Below are 22,722 nucleotides of genomic sequence, written 5' to 3'. Positions count from 1 at the left end.
CAGTGCAGGGGGGTCATGGGTGCTGAGCACCCCATGGTGCCCTTTCCCCACACCCCGGGGTGCTGAGCCCCACAGGGTGCCCTTTCCCCACACCCCAGGGTGCTGAGCCCCACAGGGTGCCCTTTCCCCACACCCCGGGGTGCTGAGCCCCACAGGGTGCCCTTTCCCCACACCCCGGGGTGCTGAGCCCCACAGGGTGCCCTTTCCCCACACCCCGGGGTGCTAAGCCCCACAGGGTGCCCTTTCCCCACACCCCGGGGTGCTGAGCCCCACAGGGTGCCCCCAGCACGGGCACTGATGGGGCTGCCTGCAGGACCCCGAGGGACAGCCCAAGAAGGCCTCAATCCGGGACAACGGGGACGGCACCTATACGGTGTCCTACGTGCCCGACGTGCCGGGGCGCTACACCAGCACTGTCAAGTACGGGGGCGACGAGATCCCCGCATCGCCCTTCCGCGTCCTGGCCGTGCCCTCTGGCGATGCCAGCAAGTGCCTCGTCACAGGTGGGGCTGCCCCCCAGTGTCCCTATGCTGACCTGTGTCATCCCCTTGCTGGCCTCTGGCATCCCCTTGCTGACGCACAGCATCCCCTCACTGCCCCACGATGTCCCCTCGCTGCCCCAGCGCACCCCTCCCTGCCCCACAGCGTCCCTCTTGCCCCACAGCATCCCCTCCTGCCCCACAACATCCGTATGCTGACCCACAGTGTCCCCCTGCTGTCCCACAACACCCATATACTGACCCACAGTGCCCCCCTGCTGCCCCACAGCACCCAGCCCAGACACCCCTGCCTTACCCCCACCACCCCGTGGCTGCCCCCCAGCACACGCCCTGCCCCACTGCTGCCCCCCAGCACACCCCCTGCCCCACTCCTGCCCCCCAGCACCCCTGCCACCGCCCCAGACCTGCCCCGCGGCACAGTGGGGATGAATGGGTGCCCCCAGGACAGGATGTGCCAGCCCCCCCGGAGCTCCCCGGCCCCCTCGGCCCCCCTGGCCCCCCAACCAGCCCCCCAACCCCTTCTCACCGCTCTCCCTGGTCTTTCTTGCAGTATCCATTGGGGGCCATGGACTGGGTAAGTGGTGCCAGGGGGCAGTTGGGGGGCTGGGAGGAGGCAGTTGGGGGATAGGTTTGGAGCCCCCCCGTGGCCCTGACCCCACCCTCCCTGCAGGTGCCTGCCTGGGCCCCACGATCCAGATCGGGGAGGAGACGGTGATCACGGTGGACGCAAAGGCGGCGGGGCAGGGCAAGGTCACCTGCAAGGTGTCAACGCCTGACGGTGCCGAGTTGGATGTGGATGTGGTGGAAAACCACGACGGCACTTTTGACATCTTCTACACCGCTCCTGAGCCCGGCAAATACGTCATCACCATCCGCTTTGGCGGGGAGCACGTCCCTAACAGCCCCTTCCATGTCATGGTGAGTGGGGCACGTCCCCAACAGCCCCTTCCATGTCGTGGTGAGTGGGGCACGTCCCCAACAGCCCCTTCCATGTCGTGGTGAGTGGGGCACGTCCCCAACAGCCCCTTCCATGTCATGGTGAGTGGGGCACGTCCCTAACAGCCCCTTCCATGTCATGGTGAGTGGGGCACTGCATTTTGAACACCAGGGTGAAATCTTGGTGGGGTTGGGAAATGGTGGATCCAAGGGGCAAAGAGTTGAGGGCACAACGGACAGCAAGGGACAGATTTTGAACACCAGAGTAACACCATGGTGGGGTTGGAACCTCGTGGTAGGCATCAAAAGACAGAGGACTGGGGCCATGGTCAACACCAAGGGACAGAGAGTTGAGTCAGTCAGCGTGGAGCTGCAAGAGCACAATGGGCACTGTAGGGTTGGGTGACCATGATGGGAGTTATGGAACTGGGGGACCATAGAGGGGCAGTGCTGGGACAGTGGTGACCATCATGGAGATGAGAGTTGGGAGACCATGGTGGGCACTGTGGGGCCAGGGCTGTGGTGTTGGGCGTTGTTAGGATCATGGTGGACACCATGGGGTTTGGAGGTCATGAGGGTCATCACAGGGCTGGGAGCCCACCTTGGGCATTATCATGTCCCCTCTATGGCCACCCTGGGGCTGGGAGCCCACCATGAGGTTCTCACCTTCCCTCTCTGCCCCATGATCAGGCCACGGAGGAGCCCCCGGCCACCACCGAGAACCTCCGGCCCTTCAACCTCGTCATCCCCTTCACGGTGCAGAAGGGTGAGATCACAGGTACAGCGCTGGGCTGTGGGGATGGTGAGCACTCCTTCAGGCACCAGCCCCCTCTTGGTGCCCCTACTGATGGAATACCCCCAGGTGAGGTGCGGATGCCCTCGGGGAAGACAGCGCGGCCCAGCATCACTGACAACAAGGACGGGACGGTGACAGTGCACTATGCCCCCTCTGAGAAGGGGCTGCACGAGATGGACATTCGCTACGATGGCAACCACATCCCTGGTGAGCTGCTGGGGGGCACTGGGGGGCACTGGGAGGTGTCTGAGGAAACTGGATGCAACTATGCCCTGGCTGGGCTCCTGTGGGGCAGGCATGCACCACGGTGTGGAATGTCCCTGTGGAATGTCTCTGTGGGGTCCATGGTTGGTCACCCTTGTGTTGGGGTGTCCCTGACCATTGTCCCTTGTGTCCCCAGGGAGTCCCCTCCAGTTCTACGTGGATGCCATCAACCCACGCCACGTCAGTGCCTATGGGCCTGGGCTGAGCCATGGGATGGTCAACAAGCCGTGCACATTCACCATTGTCACCAAGGATGCTGGCGAGGGTGAGTGATGGCCAAGGGGGGCTGGGAGGTCATGGGGACCCCCCAGTGCCATCAGGAGGGACTGGAGAGCCCTGCTGCCTCCTGACACCCCTTGTCCAGTGCCTTCTGACAACGCCTGTGCCTCCAGGTGGGCTGTCGCTCGCGGTGGAAGGTCCCTCCAAGGCGGAGATCACCTGCCAGGACAACAAGGACGGGACATGCACCGTGTCCTACCTGCCCACAGCCCCTGGCGACTACAGCATCATTGTGCGCTTTGATGACAAACACATCCCGGGCAGCCCCTTCACTGCCAAGATCACTGGTGAGACAGGCTGGGGGCACCGTGCACACTGCGGGCTGGGGCAGTTCTGGGGGCTCTTGGCAGCTCCATATGGCCATGGGGGCACCTGGTTGGCCATGGAGACATCTATGGAGTAATGGCCATGAGGGCACCTGCGAGGCTGTGGGGGCACTTGTATGGCCATGGGGGCACCTGTGGGTCACAAAGACCATGACATGGTCATGGGGACACCTGTGGGGTAATGGGCACACTTGCCCCATGGCCATTGGGACAGCTGCGGTATCTCTTGTCCATCCCTGGCCACCAGGATCCCCCCTCCCATGGCCTTGGGAACACTGTGAAACCTTGGAGTCCCCAAACCATGGCCATGGGGGTGTCACAGAGCTTTGAGGACCCCATCACAAGGCCATGTAGACCTTGTGGGGACTCTATCCATGGCCTTGAGGATGCTATTCACACGGCTTTGGGCGACCCCTGACTCTGAGGACCCTCTCCATATGTCCACTGGGACCTTGTGGGGGCTTTGGGAACATCATCCCACTACCCCTGGGATCATATTCATCTTGTCGTCCACCTTGGGCTGATGTCCCTGCTGATGGCGTCTCTGCAGGGGATGACTCCATGCGCACGTCCCAGCTCAATGTGGGCACCTCAACGGATGTGTCCCTGAAGATCGCAGAGACGGACCTGAGCCTGCTGGCGGCCACCATCCGCGCACCCTCGGGCAACGAGGAGCCATGCCTGCTCAAGAGGCTGCCCAACCGCCACATCGGTGTGCAGGGACACGGGGATACCACGGGGACACCACGGGGACACAGGGACATGCAGATGTGGCACAGGAGAACTGGCACATGGGCACATGAGAGGAGGATGTGGGACCTGGGGACTTGTCGGGACAGGGACCAGTGGGGCTAGGGGGTCACAGGGATGGGTGGCCTTGTGGCATTGGGTCAGCAGGGAGTTGGTGGCCATAGTCAGGGGACTTGGATGGTGGCCCAGGGCTGGTGGAGGTGGCCAGGGGCTAGTGGCAGTGGCTTGGGGATGGTACATGTGTAGTGGCCATGTCTGGTGGTGGTGTGTGACTGCTGTGTCCTCCCCAGGCATCTCATTCACGCCCAAGGAGGTGGGCGAGCATGTGGTGAGCGTGCGGAAGAGCGGGCAGCACGTCACCAACAGCCCCTTCAAGATCCTGGTGGGACAGTCAGAGATTGGTGATGCTGGACGGGTCAAGGTGTGGGGCCAGGGCCTTCTGGAGGGCCACACCTTTGAGGTGGCTGAGTTCATCGTGGACACACGCAGCGCTGGTGAGGACATGTGGGGCATGGCCATGGGGCAGGGGTAGCCATGGCCAAGGGCAGGATGGGGTGATGGCCATGACCATGGGTAGGCTGTGGCCATCCAAGGATGAGGTGGTGGCCATGGTTATTGCTGTGGTGTACTAAGGCCACATGTGATGGTGGCCAAAGCTATATGTGGCCAGGAAGGGATGGTGGTGATGGTCATGGCCGAGGCCGGATGGTCCCTGTGGCTGGGGCTGGATGGTGGCTGTGGTGGCCATGTGGCCATAGCCAGGATGATTTGAGGACCATGGCCATGCTACAGCTGTGGCCAGCACAGGATCAGGTGGTGGCTATACTGTGACCTTCATCTAAATGGGACGGTGACCATGGTGGTGGCATGGCCAATGCCCAGGTGAAATGTGGCTAAGGCCATGCCATGGCTGTGGACAACAGGATGGGCTGGTGGCCATGATTATGGGCATGGTTTGACCGTGGCCAGGATGGAGTGGTGGCCATGTCCATGGTGCAGCCAAGAGGGTGATGCTGTGGTGACCATGGCATGGCCGTGGCCAGGACAGGGGTGATGACTGGGATTGGGTGGTGACCATGGACAATTTGGGTTTGTGGCTGTGGTGTGACCATGACCAGGACAAGGACAGCCTCCATGGGACACTGCTGATCACGTCCCCATATCCACCCAGGTTACGGCGGGCTGGGCCTGTCCATTGAAGGCCCCAGCAAGGTGGACATTAACTGTGAGGACATGGAGGATGGCACCTGCAAAGTCACCTACTGCCCCACCGAGCCCGGCAACTACATCATCAACATCAAGTTTGCTGACAAACATGTCCCAGGTGGGGCTGGGAGACACATGGGGGACAGAGGGTGGTGGTGGGGAGGGGTGCTAGGAGCCCAGGGGGTGACGGAGGTAACTGTGTCCCACAGGGAGCCCCTTCACGGTGAAGGTGACGGGTGAGGGGCGCATGAAGGAGAGCATCACGCGCCGGCGGCAGGCGCCCTCCATCGCCACTGTTGGCAGCACCTGCGACCTCAACCTCAAGATCCCAGGTATGGTTGGCCTTCCTCCTTCTTCTCCTCCTTCTTCTCCTCCTCCTACCCCCTCCTCCTCCCACCCTCCCTCCTTCTCCTCCTCCTTCTCCTCCTCTTGTCCTCCTCTTCCTCTTCCTTCTCCTCTTCTCATCTTCCATCCCCCATTATCCTCCTCTTCATGTTTCATCATCCTCCTCTCTTCCTCCTCTTCTTCTCCCTTCTCCATCCTAATCTTCTTCCTCCTCCTGCTCTGTGGGCCATGGGGATGGAGACACATCTCAGCCACTCCAGCTCTGATTTCTCCTTGCTTCCTCTTTCTCTCCCCTCCGTGCGTCTGTGTCCATGTCTGTGTCCCTCTGTGTGCCTGTGCCTGCGTCCTTGCATCCCACTGTGCGTGCCACCCCGCACTGATACCTCTGCCCACATGTCTGTGTGTCCATTCACACCTATCCACGTGTCCATCTCTGCCTTCATCCACCCTTGGCTCCACCTGTCCCCGCACCATTCTCTACTTCCAACCCTGTGACCACCCATGTCTCCACCCATCATGATTCCATCCTCCCTGTGTCCATCCTTGTCTCCATCCCCCCGTGTCTCTACTCATCCACGTCTCCTCCCACCACTACATCCATCCCTCTGTCCATTCATCCCCATGTCTGTCCATATCCTCCTGTGTCCCCGTCACTGCTCTGTGCACCCTTCCGTTCCCCGTCTGTGCTCACACCCTGTGGTCCCCACGTGTCCCCACGTGTCCGCACTGTCCCTGTGTGTCCCGCGGGGCGTCCCCCAGGGAACTGGTTCCAGATGGTGTCGGCGCAGGAGCGGCTGACGCGCACGTTCACGCGCAGCAGCCACACGTACACACGCACGGAGCGCACCGAGATCAGCAAGACGCGCGGCGGCGAGACCACGCGCGAGGTGCACGTGGAGGAATCAACCCGCGTGGGCGGCGCCTTCCCCCGCGCACCCCCGGAGCCCTTCGGGGCCTTCGGGGCCTTCGGGACCCGCGAGGGCATCGGCGCCTTCGCAGCCCCCCGCGCGCGCACACGAGGGTGCGTCCTGCCCCGGGGTGCTCGGGGTGCAGCAAAGTGGGAGTGCACAGGGGCCGCGTGGGCACGAGGGGCACGGGCACACCTGGGCTGGGCGTGCAGGGCACTGTGCTGTGCTTGCACAAGGGGTGGGTGGGCATGAGGGGAGTGTGAGTGCAGGGAAGTGTGTTTGCACAAGGGCTGGGTGCATTGGAGCATCAGTGTGTGTTTGCACAGAGCTGTGCTTGCACAAGCTGCTTGCATGTGAGGCCCGAGGTGTGTGCCTGCACAAGGGCTGGGTGTGCAGGGAACGGGGCTTGCGTGAGCGCTGGGCACACTTGCCACAGGAGTGCCCTTGCACAAGGGCTGTGTGCTCACACAAGGGTCCACCTGTGTGTGCCCGGGACACACCTGGGACAGAGTCCCTGGCACACGCGTGGGGGCTGCTGTGCTGATGGGGGGTGCCCTTCACATGGGATGTGTGCAGAGGTGTGGGCAGCTCTGGCTCTTTGCACACGCAGGTGCACACCTGGTTACAGGGTGTGTGTGCTCAGCCCAGAGGGCTGTGGGTCCCCTCGGCACGGGTGTGCAGTCCCTCAAGGGCGTGTGCATGTGTGTGCACACGTGTGTGTGACTGTGTGTGTGTGCACGCTGGCAAGTGCACGTGTCCTGTGCATGAGGGGGTGCACTTGCAGGGTGGGGTGCACCCACTGGTCGTGTACATGGGCTCTGGTGGGTGTTGTGATGTCAGGGCACACTGGTGGCAGGGTGGTGGGATGGCAGTGACAAGGTGCCCTGGTGGTGGGGTAGCAGGGCGTGAGTGTGCCAGGGAGCCCTTGGGATGATGGTGAGAAGGTGATGGGGCAATGGGGTGCCCCAGTGCCCTGGTAGCAGAGTGACAGGATGTTGGGGTGACAGGATGACACAGTGCCCTAGTGACAGGGTGCAGGGGTGCTGTGGTGCCAGGGTGATGGCTTGATGGGTGACAGGGTGCCATGGTGAGAGGTGCTGGAATGCCATAGTGACATGGTGATATGGAAATGGGGTGCAGAGGGGCTGGGGTGCAGGGGTACCTGGCTTACAGGATGATGGAGTGATGTGGTGACGAGGTGCTCTGATGGCAGGATGAGTGTGCCATGTAGTGATGGGGTGCTGGGGTGCCAAAGTGGCACAGTGGTGGTGTGACAACAATGGGGTGATGTTGGGGTGCCCAGGTGCCCGCGGGGTGACATGGTGTGTGACTGCAGGCGAGGCATCGGCGCAGGAGCTGGGGTGCCATAGTGGTGGGGTGCTGGTGTGGCCCTGGGGTGCTGCTGTTTTGGGGTGCCCACGGTGATGCGGCGCGTGCCCGCAGGCGAGGCGTCGGCGCAGGAGCTGTCGGCGCAGGTGCTGAGCCCGTCGGGGCAGCGGCGCGAGGCCGAGGTGGTGCCGGGGGCCGCGGGGGTGTACAGCGTGCGCTTCGTGCCCCAGGAGACGGGCGCCCACACCGTCAGCGTCAAGTTCCGCGGGCAGCACGTGCCTGGGAGCCCCTTCCAGTTCACCGTGGGGCCGCTGGGCGAGGGCGGCGCCCACAAGGTGCGCGCGGGGGGCACCGGGCTGCAGCGCGCCGTGGCCGGCACGCCAGGTACGGGGACGATGGGGGCCGGGGGGCTCTGGGGGCAATGGGTGTGTGGGTGTGGTGGGGATGTGCGGGCAATGGGACCGGTGCTCTTGGGGGATGTGTGTGGGGCCTGGGTGCTGCTGGGGATGTGGGTGGCTGGGGGGGGGTAGGTGCTATGGGTGCTGTGTGTGTGTGGGGTGCTGGTGAAATCTGGGGGCTCTGGGTGCTGTGATGGGGGATTTGGGTACAGATGGGTGTGGGGGCAATGGGGGGGCGTCATAGGTGCTCTGTGTTCCATGGGTCGGCTGTGGGTTCTTTGGGGGGGCATGGGGAGGTGGGTGCAGGTCTGTGCTGGGTGTCACCATCCCGGGGTGCCATCGAGGGCCAGGGTGACCCCGGTGGCCCCCCCAGCTGAGTTCAGCATCTGGACGCGTGAGGCGGGCGCGGGGGGCCTCTCCATCGCTGTCGAGGGGCCCAGCAAGGCCGAGATCTCCTTTGAGGACCGCAAGGACGGCTCCTGTGGCGTCTCCTACCTGGTGCAGGAGCCAGGTGAGGGGGGGCTGTACCCCAACACCCCCAACCATCCTAACCACCCCTAACATCCCCCAGGGTGCTCAGCCTGGGGCTGGGGCCACAGGACCCTCATATGAGGAGGAACCCACATGCAAATGTATCCCCAATTAAGGGTATCCCCCCAGGAGGATGTCCCTAAATAAAGGTGTCTCTGCTCAGGTGTCCCCATGGGAGGGTGTCTCTGTGCATGGGTGTCCCCACATAACAGTGTTCCCAAGGGAAGGTGTCCCTGTGTGGGGGCTCCTGCCTGACTGTCCCCTGTCCCCCAGGTGACTACGAGGTGTCCATCAAGTTCAATGAGGAGCACATCCCTGACAGCCCCTTCATTGTCCCTGTCGCCTCCCACTCTGATGATGCCCGACGCCTCACTGTCACCAGCCTGCAGGTACAGCAGGGGACAGCCCCTGTGGAACCCTGGGGCACCCCTGGGCTCACGTGCCACAGGATGCCCGCTGGGTCCCCAGGTCACCCTTGGGCTGCTCTGAGCCCCTATTGCACTCTTGGGATGCCCACTGTGTGCCACCACTGGGTCTCCTGTGGCACCTTGGGCCCTCTGGAGCCACCTCTCCCTCCCTCATGTCACCCCTAGACCACCTTTATGTCCCCCTGTGCCAGCCTTGGGACCCTCTCTGGTGCCAGTCTCGCGTCCCTTGTGTCACACTGCACCCCTGTGTCACCCGTGGGCCCCATGGTGTTCCCCCTGCCCCACTGCCCCCCCCGCCTTGTCCCCTCATTCCCGGGGGTGACCCAGCTGGCACCATTCACGATGTCCCCCTGTCCCCCCGTCCCTGATGCCACTGTGGTGTCCCCACAGGAGACAGTGGCAGTGAACCAGCCAGCGTCCTTCGCCGTGCAGCTGAACGGGGCGCGCGGCGTCATCGACGCCAAGGTGCACACGCCTGCAGGGGTGGTGGAGGAGTGCTACGTGTCCGAGCTGGACAGCGGTGAGGGGACACCCTGGGGACACTGTGGGGACACCGGGTCTGCAGATGTGGGGTTGTGGGCACAGGGTGCAAGACACGGGGACATCATGTGATGTGGGGACATGGGGCTTGAGAGCATGGGAACATGGGATATGGGGACAGAGTGACACAGGGACACAAGGACACAGGATGTGGTGACATGATGGCATCCCCCAGACTAGTACACACTGGGGTTCTTGCGTGGGGTGTGGAGATACAGGGATGTGGGGACACGGGCCACAGGGGTGTGGGGATGTGTCAGTGTCCCCTGATATGCACTGGGGTTCCTGCTGTGCGAGAACAGGGGTGTAGGGACATGGGGACACAGGGACACGGGGGTGTGGGGACACGGGGACATGGAGGTGTGGGGACACAGGGACACGGTGACATGTCTGTGTCCCCCAGACCGGTACGCGCTGGGGTTCCTGCCGCGGGAGAACGGAGTGCACTCCATCGACCTGCGCTTCAATGGGCGCCACGTGCCCGGGAGCCCCTTCAACATCCGTGTGGGCGAGCAGAGCCAGGCCGGGGACCCTGGGCTCGTCACTGCCTTCGGGCCCGGCCTCGAGGGCGGCCGCACAGGTGACAGTGCTGTGGAGACAGGGATGGGGCTGTGCGAGGGGGCGGGCACAGACACGGCCGTGAAACGGTGATGGGGACGGAGCCACGATGGAGATGTGGCCATGGCGCTGCCATGGTGGGAACGTGGCCGTGGGTGGTGACCACAACGGTGTCCTGGTGTCCCCCCCATGATGCCATCCCCACGTCCATCTCTCAGGGGTGCCCTCAGAGTTCCTGGTGCAGACAGCCAACGCAGGGGCAGGAGCACTGGCTGTCACCATTGATGGCCCCTCCAAAGTGGAGCTGGACTGTACCGAGGTTCCCGAGGGCCACCGCGTCACCTACACCCCGATGGCCCCTGGCAACTACCTCATCTCCATCAAGTATGGAGGCCCCCACCACATCGTAGGGAGCCCTTTCAAGGCCAAGGTCACTGGTATGAACAGGGGGACATGGGGCTGGGAGGAGACATGGGTACATGGGTATTGGGAGGGACATGGGGACAGAGAGGAACACAGAACTAGTGGGGACACGGGAACTGAGGGGGACATGGGGACACTGGGGCCCCTTCAAGGCCAAGGTCAGTGGTGCAGATGGGCTGGGGGGCATGGAAAAGGGAGACTGGGGGAGGAGAACACGGGAGTCCCCCGTGCGGGGTGGCAAGGGTCAGTGATGGCCATGATGGAGAGTTGCAGGAGGGCCACCCTGCAGGACCCCAGGGTGACAGCGGTGGGGGGGGTGCGGGGGGGTGACGTGGTGTAGGAGCCCCAGGATGACACAGTGGGGATCCCAGGGGGCGGGGGGTTGTCCCTGAAAGATGTCCCCCCAGCTCGGTGTGATGGGGGTGTCCCACGGTGGGGGCTGACCGTGTCCCCCTGGTGCTCCGCAGGCCCACGGCTGTCGGGCGGGCACAGTCTGCACGAGACCTCGACAGTGTTGGTGGAGCCGGTGGTGAGGGCGGGCTCGCGGGGCCCCCCCGCCTTTGGGGGGGTCACCAAGGCCCCGTCAGACGCTGGGCAGGTGGTGGCCCGGGGGCCAGGGCTGGCAGCCGCCCGCCTCGGCCACAAGAACCACTTCACCGTGGACTGCAGCAAGGCCGGTGAGGGCACTGGGGGGCTGGGAGGGCAGATGGGGCTCAGCAGGCGCTCCTAGGGAGCCCTGTGAGGGCTTGGAGGAGAGGTGGGGGGGTCTGTGGGGTGTTGAGGGAATTCTGGGGAGTCTGCAGAAAGGATGGGGGGGTTAAAGGCGGGCCTGGGGGCCCTGGGAGGGCATGGGGTGGGTGAGTGGGGGAGTCTGGTGGAGGGTCTGGGAGGCAGGGGGGAAGCTCGGGGCCACCCTGGGGTCTCGAGCTCAGGGTTCACCCTGCCTGTGTCCCCCAGGCACAAACATGCTGCTGGTGGGGGTGCACGGCCCCAAGGCGCCGTGCGAGGAGGTGCATGTGAAGCACGAGGGGAACCGCGTGTACACGGTGACCTACAGCGTGCGGGGAGCGCGGCGAGTACGTGCTGCTGCTGCGCTGGGGCGACTGCGACGTGCCGGGGAGCCCCTTCCGTGTCACGGCGGCCTGAGCGCGCCCGTGCGGGGGGCACGGGCTGGCAATAAAGCACTGGGAGAGGAACGGGGTCCGCGTGGTGACTGGGGACACAGCATGGGTGGGGCTGGGGTGGGACTGGGGACACGGCCTGCGTGGGGCTGGGGACACGGCACTCATGGGGATGGGGACATGGCACGCATGGGGATGGGGACACGGCACGTGTGGAGACTGGGGACACGGCACACGTGGGGCTGGGGTGAGACTGGGGACACGGCACATGTGGGGCTGAGGACACGGCACACATGGGGCTGGGGACATGGCACGCATGGGGCTGGGAGCGGGCCTGGCCGGGGCCACACTGCAGAAGGACGCCGGGTCTAGGGGTGTCCTGAGCAAGACACCACAACTGTGGGGTGTGCAGAACAGCACAGCAGGGTTTAGGGGTGGCCCTGGGGGTCCGGGGCAGGATGGTGGGGCCCGGGGGGTTCGGGGCTCCAAGGGGATTCCATGGCAGAACAGCGGCAGCCTGGGGGGCCCGGGGGGTTCGGGGCTCCAAGGGAATTCCATGGAAGAACAGCGGCAGCCTGGGGGGCCAGGGGGGTTCGGGGGTCCAAGGGGATTTCATGGAGGAACAGCGGCAGCCTGGGGGGCCCGGGGGGTTCGGGGGTCCCGGCCAGCGCGGTGCGAGGTGCCTGCGGGGCCCGTGCCGCCCGGTAGGGGGCGCTGTGCAGGGGAGCGCCCCGCGTCCCCTCAAGGACACGGCGCTCTGCGCATGCGCGCGATGAGGGGCGGGGCTGGCGATAGGGGTGGGGCGATGACATGAGGGGCGTGGCCAGCAGGGGCGCGGGTCCTCCCCGGCGGTAGGCGGGGCCGGGCCGCGTTGCCGGGCAGCGGTGGGCGGGGCGCTCCGGGAGCGGCGGCGGAACCCGGAAGCGGCGGCGGGTTCCGGTCGGTCGCGGCCGGTCCCGATCACCACAGCCGCTCCCGGCGGCGCATCCCCACCCGCCGGCTCCCGGCAGCCGCTGTCCCACGGTCCGTGTCCCGACGGATTCCGTTCCCAGTGGGCCCCGGGCATGGCGGGCCGCGGGAAGCTGATCGCGGTGATGGGCGACGAGGACACGGTGACCGGGTTTCTGCTGGGCGGCATCGGGGAACTGGACAAGCACCGGCGGCCCAACTTCCTGGTGGTGGAGAAGGAAACAAGTCTGGCGGAGATCGAGGAGACGTTCCGGTGTGTGTGGGGGGAAGGCGGCCTGGGAGGGCTCGGGCGGCCTGAGGGGGGCCGGGGGCATCAGTAAGGTTCTGGGTGCTGAGGGCTCCCTGAGGTGCCCGTGTGAGCGCACAGCGGGCACTCTGAGGGGGATCCAACCAGGCTCTGGGCTCCGGGGTGTCGGTAATGTTCGGGGTGCTGAGGGCTCCGTGCGGTGCCCGTGTGAGCGCACAGCGGGGGCTCTGAGGGGACCCAGTCCGGCTCTGGGCTCCGGGGCTCGCAGAGTTGCGGCGGGGGAGGGAGAGGGCCGGCAGAATCTGGGCTCAGGCTGCCCGGAGCGCTCAGGGGATCGGGGCCCAGCAGCGCGTCCCGCCCGCACGGGCTCTCCGTGCCCCTCACTCTCCCTTTCTCCCCTCGGCAGGGGTTTCCTGGCGCGGGAGGACGTGGGCATGATCCTGATCTCGCAGGCGCTGGCGGAGCAGATCCGGCCGGCGGTCGCCGCCCACGCCCGGGCGCTGCCCGCGGTGCTCGAGATCCCCTCCAAGGACCACCCCTACGACCCGGCCCGGGACTCGGTGCTGCGCCGCGCCCGGGGGCTCTTCGCGCCCGATGAGCTGCGATAGAGCCCCCCAGGACCCCCGGCCCCTCCCCACACCCCCCAAATCCCCCTCTAAGCTCCCCCCAGTACCCCCGTGTGTGCCAGCCCCTGCAGCTCGCCCAGTCTGTCCCCTGCGCCCGTGGCCTCTTTGCACCCAGTCACGGGTGACTGACACCCCCAGACAGTCCCTGGTACCTTCCCAGCAGCCCCAAAAGGTCCTCCACCACTCCCCCAGCTTCTTACACTCAACAACCTCTGGCACCCCAAAACAGCCCCTGGCGCCCTATGGGGTCACAAGCCAGGCCTGGGGGTCTCCATCCCAGGGAAGCCCACCCAGGGGCCCCCAGCCCATCTGAGGCAGTTGTGCCTCATGCCTGGGGGGTTCCCAGCCCATCCCAGGGTTATTCTGGGGGATCCCTGGGGTTCCCAGGGTGCCCTTTGGATGCTGGGGGCTGTGGTTACCCCGTGGGTCTGAGGGTGACACGGGGAGCCTGGCGTGTCCCTGAGGGCGCCTGGGGCTGCCACAGGGGCCCTGAGGGTGACCCGTGACTGTGTCTCAGCCATGTCCCGTGATGGGGAAGTGCCACCAGCATATCCTGCTGAATCCTGCCAGGTCCTGCCTGCAGGCAGGGAGGGACGCCGTGGGGGAGGAGAGGAACACCCCAAGGACACTGGGAGTTGTCACTGTGACCTTGTCACTGTTCCCCCAGCTCCTCCTCAGCCTCCTCAGCCTCAGCAGAACCTGGGGGGAATGTTATTTATTGTCCTCCCCCGTGCCCAAATGTCATTTGTGTCCCCCGTGTGTCTCCCTGACAGTGTCCCCAACATGTGCTGACACCACTCACTGTCTGCTCTGCTCTGTGGGGTGCTGTGAGGGGTGGGGACGGGGGGACCTGGGGGCATGGCACAGGGACATGCAGGGGGGCACGGGGACAGAGCCGTGGAGGGCTCAGGAGCACCCTGAGACCCCCCATGACCCCCACCCTCGGGGGGAACGGCAGGGGTGAGCCCCCCACGCCCCACAGGGCCTGAGGGCATTGGTGTGAGGGCCTGGGAGCCCCGTCCAGCCAGGGCTGCTGCCGTGTTTGTGTTCCCACCTCCCGAGCAGCCCCTGCTGTGCCCTGCAGACAGGGGTGGCACCTGCAGGGCACTGAGGGGAACCCACATCTCTGGGGCCCTGGGCAGTGGCCATGCTGGGGACACGCACTGGGAAGTGGGCTGGGCACAGGTGGGCACGGACACAGTTGTCACAGATGTCCCACACACACACAGGTGCCACACACAGGTGTCGCACACATACCACAAATACACGTTTGTGGCACACAGAATCCCAGGACAGTGTGAGGGGGAAGGGCCCTCTGGTGATGCCCCAGCTCAGCTCCTGCCCAGGCAGGGTCACCTGGAGCAGGTGGCACTTGTCCAGGTGGGTTAGGATGTCTCTGTGGAGGGACACCCCTCACCCTCCTGGGCGGCTGTCCCAGGGCTTGGCCTTCCCATGATGGAGGGAGGTTGTGCCTCATGCTGAGCTGGGACTGTTGGAGCCCAGGGCCTGACTCCTCATCCTTCGCTGGGCAGGACGGGGCTGGGCCTGGCACCATCCTCATCACCTGGGGAGGTCTGGGCTTGGTGGGATCCCCCCTCAGATGTTTGCATGGATTGGTGCCATCCCCTCACGTGAGGGATTAGTGTGGACATGTGAGCAGCAGTCCAAAGCTCCACGTGGACTTGGGAGCCCTGGCAGCCCATCAGGCACAGAGGGGGAATTGCCAGGAGCAGGGGGAGATGGAAATGGCTCCCAGCTGCGCAGGTGCCCCAGAGCGTGGTGGCTGGGGCACACAAATGGACGCGGAGCAGCAGGACATGGTGTGGTGGCGGCCCAAGCAGCAGGATTTGCAGGAGGGCACAGCCACCCTCCTGACCCTTGAGGTGTGCTCCTCTCAGGTGGGGATTATGTTTTTCACTTGTCCAATTTGATTGGACCCAGCAGTAGTTCACACACTGACAAAAGCCATTGCTGGCAGGAGTGGGGAGAAGCAGACAGAGCTCCCCAAGAAAGCCTGGGATGCAGGGGGTGTCTGAGCCTACTGTTACTGCTGGAGCACAGTGAAACAGCACTGCGTGTGGTGTGAGCAGGTGGGGCATCTCACAGGGGAGGCGGGGAGGCTGAAGATCCTCAAGGATTGTCAAGAGAAACAGACTGGTGGAGTTGCGCCTTCCACCAGGAGAGAAATGCAATGCATGAAAGCTCAGCAACAGTCAGAGTTGCCCTGACCCTCTTGCCTTCAGGCAGGAGGAGACCTAAAAGGGGGGAATGGAAACAGGTCCCTGCTTAGGGAGGCAGCAGAATCCCCCCCGGCTTCCCTCGCCTTCCCAGGTGCCCTTACAGAACCCATATGAGGTCCTGGATTTTGAGGGTCAGACAGTTGAGAGTGCAGCAGAAAGTCTGCTTGGTGGGTGGCCCAGATCCGTGCAGTCAGTCAGACAGATCACAGCTACAGTTATTCAGGAAAAAAGGAAGGGCAGTTGTAGTGTGTGATTCACTTTGAGGGGGGCTGAGGAGCCTGTGTTCCAACCAGACCCATCCCACAGGGAAGTCCGAGGCCTCCCTGAGGCCCAGGCAGGGGACACTGCTGAGAGACTCCCTGCACTAATTCAGCCCACCAGTGACTGTGGTCACAGGGGTTTTCAGGGTGAGAGAGAGATGAAAATGTTGAATCTGTGATCAGAAGGCTTGATTTATTATTTTATGATATATATATAACATTATGACTATACTAAAAGGAATAGAAGAAAAAGTTCTCAGAAGGCTAGCTAAGCTAAGAATAAGAATGATAACAAAGGAGCTCTCAGACTCTGTCCGAGATAGCTCAGTTTTTGATTGACCATTAATTGTAAACGTCTAAGATGGGCCAGTCACAGGTGGACTTGTTGCATTCCACAGCAGCAGATAACAATTGTTTACATTTGTTGCTGAAACTTCTCAGCTCTAACAGGAAAAATCCTAAGATAGAATTTTAATGAAAAGATGTCTGCGACAGCTGCCCACTGCTCATTGTCCTGATGAGAGAAGTACCAGGGTGACAGAAAAGGACTTTGGTGCACTGGGTTGCCTGGTTGAAGGGACAGGGGCACAAGGTACAAGAGATGGTGGTCTTGATTCCTTTGGTAGTCGGGATGAATGCCAAAATGAACAAGAAAGCTAACGGGAGCAAAAAGTAGCTTAAAGACTGGTGCCATTGGTGGAATTTTGGGTTTTTTGAACATGAGGTAGTTTGTATAGCACCAGGCTGGAGATAGATGGGTTCACCTCTAGAAGAGAAGAGGCAAAAGGGTTCCAACCTGTGGATTGGCAGGCTGATTGAGAGGGCTTTAAACTAGATCTGAGGGGAGAGGGGGATGAGAGCACAGTCACTAGAGATGAAGCTGGGGGCAGCAGGCCAGTGCAGGGCAGAAATTGATAGCACAGCTAAAGTGCATCTACACCAATGCAGCAGTGTGGGCACCACAGGAGGAGCTGGAGGCTGTGGTGCAGCAGCAAAGCTCTGATCTAGTTGCTGTCATGGAACTGTGATGACTCCATGACTGGAATGCTGCAATGGATGGCTCCAAGCTCATTAGAAGGGACAGGTGAGGCAGGAGAGGTGGTGTGATGACTGTACCTTAGGGAGGGTTTTGGCTGTCTGGAGCTTAGTAATGAAAAGGATGAATGGTTGTGGTGAAAATCAAGGGGAAGGCTGGCAAGGCAGATATCCTGGTGGGGGTCTGTTCTAGACCTCCCAACCAGGATGAAGAGGCAGATGAATTATTCTGTAAAGTGCTGGCTGATGTTTCGTGGTTGCCAGTCCTTGTTTTTGTGGAGGTCTTTAACCTGCTGGATGTCTGCTGGAAGAAACCCAGTGGAGAGAAGGCAGTCTGAGAGGCTCCTGGAATGTGTGGAAGAGAACTTCTGGCTCAGTAGCTGAGCAGCCCACCTAGGGTGGGGCCCTGCTGGACCTGCTGTTTGCAGACTGAGAGGGGCTGCTGGAAGATGTGGTGGTTGGAGCCATCTTGGGCACAGTGACCCTGAAATGAAGGAGTTTCGGTCCTTGGCGAACAAGGTGCGTCAGCAAAACCTCTACACTGTCAGAGGGTGAATGTCAGCCAGTTTGGGACACTGATTTGGACAGTCCCTTGGGAAGCAGCCCTTAAAAACAAAGGGTTCCAGGAAGGCTGGGCATACATCGAGAAGGAAAGCTTTAAGGTGATGGAGCAGCTTGTCCCTGTGTGCCTAAAAATGAGCTGGTGGGGAAGAAGGGATTGTCCCCCTGACCTTGGCATTGGTGAGGCCACACCTCAAGTCCTGTGTCCAGTTCTCAGCCCCTCAGTTCAAGAAGGACATTGAGGGGATGGAGTGTGTCCAGAGAAGGCAACGTAATAGGGAGGGCCTAGAGGGTGAGTCCTCTGAGGAGCAGCTGAAGGAGCTGGAGAGGCTCAGCCTGGAGAAAAGGAGGCTCAGGGGAAACCTTCTCATTCTCCAGAACTCCCTGACAGGAGATCAGAGCCAGGGGAGGCTCAGCCCTGGAGCACCCTCAAGTTATGCCAGAAGAGGTTCAGGGTGGACGTCAAGAAAAATTTCTTCATGGAAAGGTGGTCAGGCATATGAAGGAGCTGCCCCGTGGAGTCCGAGTCCCTGGAGGTGTCCAAGAAATTATGGAGGAAAAAATGTAAACCTTCATTTCTCAAGGTATGTAATCAAAGTCAGATGCCTTTCTGAAATGGATGCAAAGAAACATTTGTAAAAGGTGAATGTAGGCAAACTAGCAGAGCACTGCTGTTTTAGAGTAAGGATCACCACATTTAAAATATTCATTCAGGGTGGGAAGAAGGGTTGACAGGCTGAGAGAGTCATGGCTGGTCAGCCTGGAGAACAGAAGGTTCCAGGGAGACGTTGGTGCCTCTTCCAGTACTTAAAAGGGGCTTAGAAAAAGGCTGGAGGGGTACTTTGGACAAGAGCCTGTAGTGATAGGACACAAGAAAAATGGCTTTAAGCTGAAGGTGGGTAGATTTAGATTAGGTGTTAGGAGGGAATTTCTGGCTGTGGGTGCGGGCAGGCCCTGGCACAGAGCAGCTGTGGCTGCCCCTGGATCCCTGGCAGTGCCCAAGGCCAGGCTGGACAGGCCTCAGGCCTTGGAGCACCCTGGAATAGTGGAAGGTGGCCCTGCCCACGGCAGGGGTGGCACTGGGTGGTCATAAAGTCCCTTCTACCCAGAGCATTCCACGTCTCTATGACTCTGTGCTGCCCCTCCCTGCCATGCCAGCACTCAGAACCAGCCCCTCTGTGACAGCGGCCCTGGCCCGGGCACTGTGAGCACCACGAAGGCTGTGGGTGCTGTGGCAGTGGCCGCACTGGAGGTGACAGCTCTGCGCTGGCTCTGCCACCTGCGCTGGCGCCGATGGCTTTGCTGGGGCTGCTCGTGCTGCTGGCCCTGGCCGGGCCCGTGGGGGGCACCTGGGACACCTGCAGGTCAGTGGCCCCGGGGGGCTCTGGGAGGGAGCTGGAGGAACACTTGGGGACTTCCCTGGCAGAACAGTGGTGAAAGATGCCCCTCGGGGTTGTCTGGCCCTGCTGCCGCTCAGCACCAGGTGGGACTTTCAGACTGAGCAGCAGCAGCCACCGAGCAGGGCACTGATGGCTTTGTGCTTCCAGAGGGACGTGCGGGCTCCGGCCCATGGCCTCTGACCACAGCTCTGCTGCTCTTGACTACAACTCCGTGGTTTCTGCTGCTGGCACGTCCCATGTGGGTGGCACCAGTGTCCAGCCTGGGGCCTGGCCCGGCATCGTCAGCATCCAGGCCACCTGGGAGAACGGCACGTGGCACATGTGCACGGGTGTCCTCCTCAGCTCCCAGTGGGTGCTCACGGTGGCACACTGCTTCGCCAGGGCCGGGTAAGAGACAGCAGGGACAGAGCTGTCCCCAGAGCACGGGCAGGCGCCCAGCTCACAGCACCACGGGCCGCTGCCCTGCCCACCTGGGCAAGCAGAAGGCCGGGAAATGCTGGGCTGCTGCAGCCCGTGGCTCTGCTCCCTGTCACCCCTCTGTCCATCTGCTCCCCAGGGGCATCTCCACGTGGGACGTGGTGATCGGGGCCACAGATCTGACTCAGCCAGGCCCTGGGGCTGTGGTGAGACGCATCCAGAGGCTCCTGGTGCACCAGCACTACGTGGCTGCCACGGCCAGGAACGACATTGCCCTGGTGGAGCTGGACCAGCCCGTGGAGTGCAGCGACTACATCCAGCTGGGCTGTGTGCCCGACCCCTCACTCAGGGTCTCGGAGCTGAAATCCTGCTACATCGCCGGCTGGAACTTTGCCAGAGGTGAGTTCCCAACAGGATGTGTGCTCCCAGGGCGAGCTGGGCACCCTGGGACACGGGCTGGGCACAGACAGGGACACGGGCTGGGCACCGACAGGGATACAGGCTGGGCACCGACAGGGATACAGGCTGGGCACCCTGGGACACGGGCTGGGAACAGACAGGGACACGAGCTGGGCACAGACATGGGCTGGGCACAGACAGGAACATGGGCTGGGCACCCGGGGACACGGGCTGGGCACACACAAGGACACGGACTGGGCACAGACAGGAACACAGGTTGGGCACAGACATGGCCTGGGCACAGACAGGGACACGGGCTGGGCACACACAGGGACATGAGCTGGGCACCTGGGACACGGGCTGGGCACAGACACGGGCTCAACACAGACAGGGACATGAGCTGGGCACACACAGGGACACTGGCTGGGCACAGACACGGGCTGGGCACACACAGGGACACGGGTTGGCACAGACACAGGCTGGGCACAGACACGGGCTGGGCACAGACAGGGACACGGGCTGGACACACACAGGGACAGGCTGGGCACAGACAGGGACACGGGCTGGGCACAGACACGGGCTGGACACAGACAGGGACACGGGCTGGGCACACACAGGGACATGGGCTGGGCACACACAGGGATACGGGCTGGACACAGACAGGGACACGGGCTGGGCACACACAGGGACAGGCTGGGCACAGACACGGGCTGGGCACACACAGGGACACGGGTTGGGCACAGACAGGGACACGAGCTGGGCACCGACAGGGATACAGGCTGGGCACCGACAGGGACACGGGCTGGGCACCGACAGGGACATGGGCTGGGCACAGACACGGACTGGACACAGACACGGACTGGACACAGACACGGGACACGGGCTGGACACACACAGGGACAGGCTGGGCACAGACACGGCCTGGGCACACACAGGGACATGGGTTGGGCACAGACACAGGCTGGGCACAGACACGGGCTGGGCACAGACAGGGACACGGGCTGGACACACACAGGGACAGGCTGGGCACAGACACGGACTGGGCACACACAGGGACACGGGCTGGACACAGACAGGGCACACACAGGGTCCGGCCGCACGGCGCCAGCGGGGCCGGGCTTAGAGCAGCCCGGGCTGGGGGAAGGAGCCTCCACCAAGACAAGCATGGAACGGGATGAGCTGTAAGGTCCCTGCTCACCCAAACAATTCCTGCTGGCCCTGGGAAACCTCGGGAGTTTGGCCCCTTCCCCAGGCCAACAGCAGGGACACAGCTGGACAACATCACCTGTGGGGAAGGGGCAGGGACACAGCTGGACAACATCACCTGTGGGGAAGGGGCAGGGACACAGCTGGACAATGTCACCCGTGGGGAAGGGGCAGGGACACAGCTGGACAATGTCACCCGTGGGGAAGGGGCAGAACCAGGCCTGGGAAGGGGGCTCACCCCAGGCAGGGGAAGGGATGGGTACCGAGCTGCTGGGGCTCATTCCCCTCTGTGCCCACAGCTCAGGGAACAGCCATGGTGCTGCAGGAGTCCAAGGTTCACCTCATGGACACTGAGCTCTGCAACAGCAGCCCATGGTATGCAGGGGCTGTTCATGCTGACAACCTGTGTGCTGGGTACCCACAGGGCGGCATCGACACCTGCCAGGTAGGAGCGTGTGATGAGTCCCTCAGGCCCCGGCAGCGCAGGGACCCCCTCATCCCCCACACACAGCCCAGCCTGTCCCCTGTCCGCCCCTCTCCTCCCCACAGCAGCCCCCCACAGTCCCTGAACCATCTCTCCCGGCACAGGGGGACAGCGGGGGTCCCCTCGTCTGCAAGGACAATGCAGCTGACTACTACTGGCTGGTGGGATTGAACAGCTGGGGAAGAGGCTGTGACAGAGCCAGGCACCCCGGGATCTACACCTCCACTCAGCACTTCTACAACTGGATCCTGCTCCAGACGGGCCTGAGCCCAGCAGAAAGAGCTGGTCCAGCACCGGAGCCACCTGTCACCTCGGCCCCCGAGGAGGAGCCTGAGGAACCAGAGGAACCAGAGGAACCAGAGGAAGAGATCAACTTGACCCCTGAGTACAACGAGAAACCAGCAGTGACATCCTCGGGCACGTCACTGCCCATGACATTCCCACACCAGATCCTGGTGCAATTCTGGAATCTGGTGCAGGAGTTCCTGCAGTTTTAGAAGGACAAAAAAGCCTGAGCAGCAGCAGGATGAGCAGGATCCAGGGCTACAGTGGATCACGGCAGCTCCAAGGCAGCCTCGGGGCCAGAGGCTTCTCTGTCCTGCCCACGCTGCTGCGCTGCAGCCACAGCGATGCTGACGTGACTGAGGTGTTGAAGTAAAGTTTCTGTGTTCACCATTACCCGTGTGTTCAGCCCTGCTCAGTGCACCCGCAGGCTTGCAGAGTCCCTGCTCTGTCTGTCCATCTGCTGTGCTGTTCACATTCATTCTTCAGCCTGGAGAGGGCTCCAGGGAAACCTCAGTGCCCCTTGCATTGAAGCAGGTTATAATAGTGGGGGAGAGCGAGAGCGGCTTTTTGCATGGGCAGGCCATGACAGGACAAGGAGGAATGGATTAAATCTAGAGGAGGGGAGATTGGGATGAGGTGCTGGGAAGGAGTTTTTACTCAGGGGGGGGTGAGGCCCTGGCACAGGGTGCCTGGAGAAGCTGTGGCTGCCCCTGGATCCCTGGAAGTGTCTAAGGCCAGGTTGAACAGGGCTTGGAGCAACATGAAATAGTGGAAGGCATCCCTGTCCATGGCAGGGGCTTAATGAGGTGACCTTTAAGGTCCCTTTCTAACCAAACCATTCCAAGATTCCATGACTGTTTTAAGAGTGTGTGTGTGTATCCAGCTCTCTGGAATGCAGCATCCTGTGCACACACGCACACACAGACAAGAAGCATGGCCACATCCAACAAGGTGG

The 22,722-nt window shown here is 62.6% G+C and overlaps 3 protein-coding genes across 5 annotated transcripts in view; all 3 read left to right on the top strand.

Annotated features, from left to right (window-relative positions):
• Nucleotides 1–11,713, top strand: part of FLNC (filamin C) — a 29,475-nt gene extending 17,762 nt beyond the window's left edge. Inside the window, 22 exon segments of the mRNA XM_059472402.1 lie at nucleotides 314–503; nucleotides 1,051–1,074; nucleotides 1,171–1,418; nucleotides 2,127–2,214; nucleotides 2,299–2,439; nucleotides 2,633–2,761; nucleotides 2,889–3,062; nucleotides 3,652–3,813; nucleotides 4,142–4,345; nucleotides 5,023–5,175; nucleotides 5,267–5,389; nucleotides 6,162–6,403; nucleotides 6,405–6,423; nucleotides 7,754–8,023; nucleotides 8,411–8,548; nucleotides 8,842–8,957; nucleotides 9,387–9,516; nucleotides 9,940–10,116; nucleotides 10,313–10,531; nucleotides 10,985–11,194; nucleotides 11,475–11,581; nucleotides 11,583–11,713. Coding sequence (XP_059328385.1) covers nucleotides 314–503; nucleotides 1,051–1,074; nucleotides 1,171–1,418; nucleotides 2,127–2,214; nucleotides 2,299–2,439; nucleotides 2,633–2,761; nucleotides 2,889–3,062; nucleotides 3,652–3,813; nucleotides 4,142–4,345; nucleotides 5,023–5,175; nucleotides 5,267–5,389; nucleotides 6,162–6,403; nucleotides 6,405–6,423; nucleotides 7,754–8,023; nucleotides 8,411–8,548; nucleotides 8,842–8,957; nucleotides 9,387–9,516; nucleotides 9,940–10,116; nucleotides 10,313–10,531; nucleotides 10,985–11,194; nucleotides 11,475–11,581; nucleotides 11,583–11,663 — 3,345 coding nt within the window. The 3' untranslated portion in view covers nucleotides 11,664–11,713.
• Nucleotides 11,714–12,530: 817 nt separating this feature from the next.
• On the top strand, nucleotides 12,531–14,277 carry ATP6V1F (ATPase H+ transporting V1 subunit F). The gene is made up of 2 exons (XM_059471912.1): nucleotides 12,531–12,860; nucleotides 13,261–14,277. Exons 1-2 carry the CDS (start codon nucleotides 12,703–12,705, stop codon nucleotides 13,460–13,462), a joined length of 360 nt encoding a protein of 119 aa, XP_059327895.1. The 5' UTR covers nucleotides 12,531–12,702; the 3' UTR covers nucleotides 13,463–14,277.
• A 117-nt stretch (nucleotides 14,278–14,394) lies between these two features.
• Nucleotides 14,395–22,101, top strand: LOC132073123 (acrosin-like). Of its 3 annotated transcripts, none has more exons than XM_059471910.1 (6): nucleotides 14,395–17,534; nucleotides 17,968–18,160; nucleotides 19,124–19,363; nucleotides 19,533–19,792; nucleotides 21,298–21,443; nucleotides 21,587–22,101. In XM_059471910.1, the coding sequence occupies exons 3-6, from the start codon at nucleotides 19,146–19,148 to the stop codon at nucleotides 21,977–21,979; spliced, it is 1,017 nt and encodes a 338-aa protein (XP_059327893.1). In that variant the 5' UTR covers nucleotides 14,395–17,534; nucleotides 17,968–18,160; nucleotides 19,124–19,145; the 3' UTR covers nucleotides 21,980–22,101. The 3 variants fall into 3 exon arrangements, with proteins under 3 accessions (XP_059327893.1, XP_059327891.1, XP_059327892.1); XM_059471909.1 differs by lacking the exon at nucleotides 14,395–17,534 and adding an exon at nucleotides 17,818–17,868 and having other exon boundaries at nucleotides 17,955–18,160; XM_059471908.1 differs by having other exon boundaries at nucleotides 14,395–18,160.
• The last annotated feature ends 621 nt before the right edge of the window (nucleotides 22,102–22,722 follow it).

Source organism: Ammospiza nelsoni, chromosome 5, assembly GCF_027579445.1.
Source record: "Ammospiza nelsoni isolate bAmmNel1 chromosome 5, bAmmNel1.pri, whole genome shotgun sequence".
Classification (NCBI taxonomy): Eukaryota; Metazoa; Chordata; class Aves; order Passeriformes; family Passerellidae; genus Ammospiza; species Ammospiza nelsoni.
The sequence above is the reverse complement of the archived record's forward strand: the minus strand, read 5'-3'. Positions and strand labels throughout refer to the sequence as shown.

Coding starts and splice junctions, on each gene's coding strand:
- ATP6V1F (XM_059471912.1), top strand. CDS start 12,703: ATGGCGGGCCGCGGGAAGCTGATCGCGGTGATGGGCGACGAGGACACG. Junction 12,861..13,260: donor GAGATCGAGGAGACGTTCCG/GTGTGTGTGGGG, acceptor TCCCCTCGGCAG/GGGTTTCCTGGCGCGGGAGG.
- LOC132073123 (XM_059471908.1), top strand. CDS start 17,823: ATGGAGTGTGTCCAGAGAAGGCAACGTAATAGGGAGGGCCTAGAGGGT. Junction 18,161..19,123: donor GTAAACCTTCATTTCTCAAG/GTATGTAATCAA, acceptor TTGTGCTTCCAG/AGGGACGTGCGGGCTCCGGC. Junction 21,444..21,586: donor GCGGCATCGACACCTGCCAG/GTAGGAGCGTGT, acceptor CTCCCGGCACAG/GGGGACAGCGGGGGTCCCCT.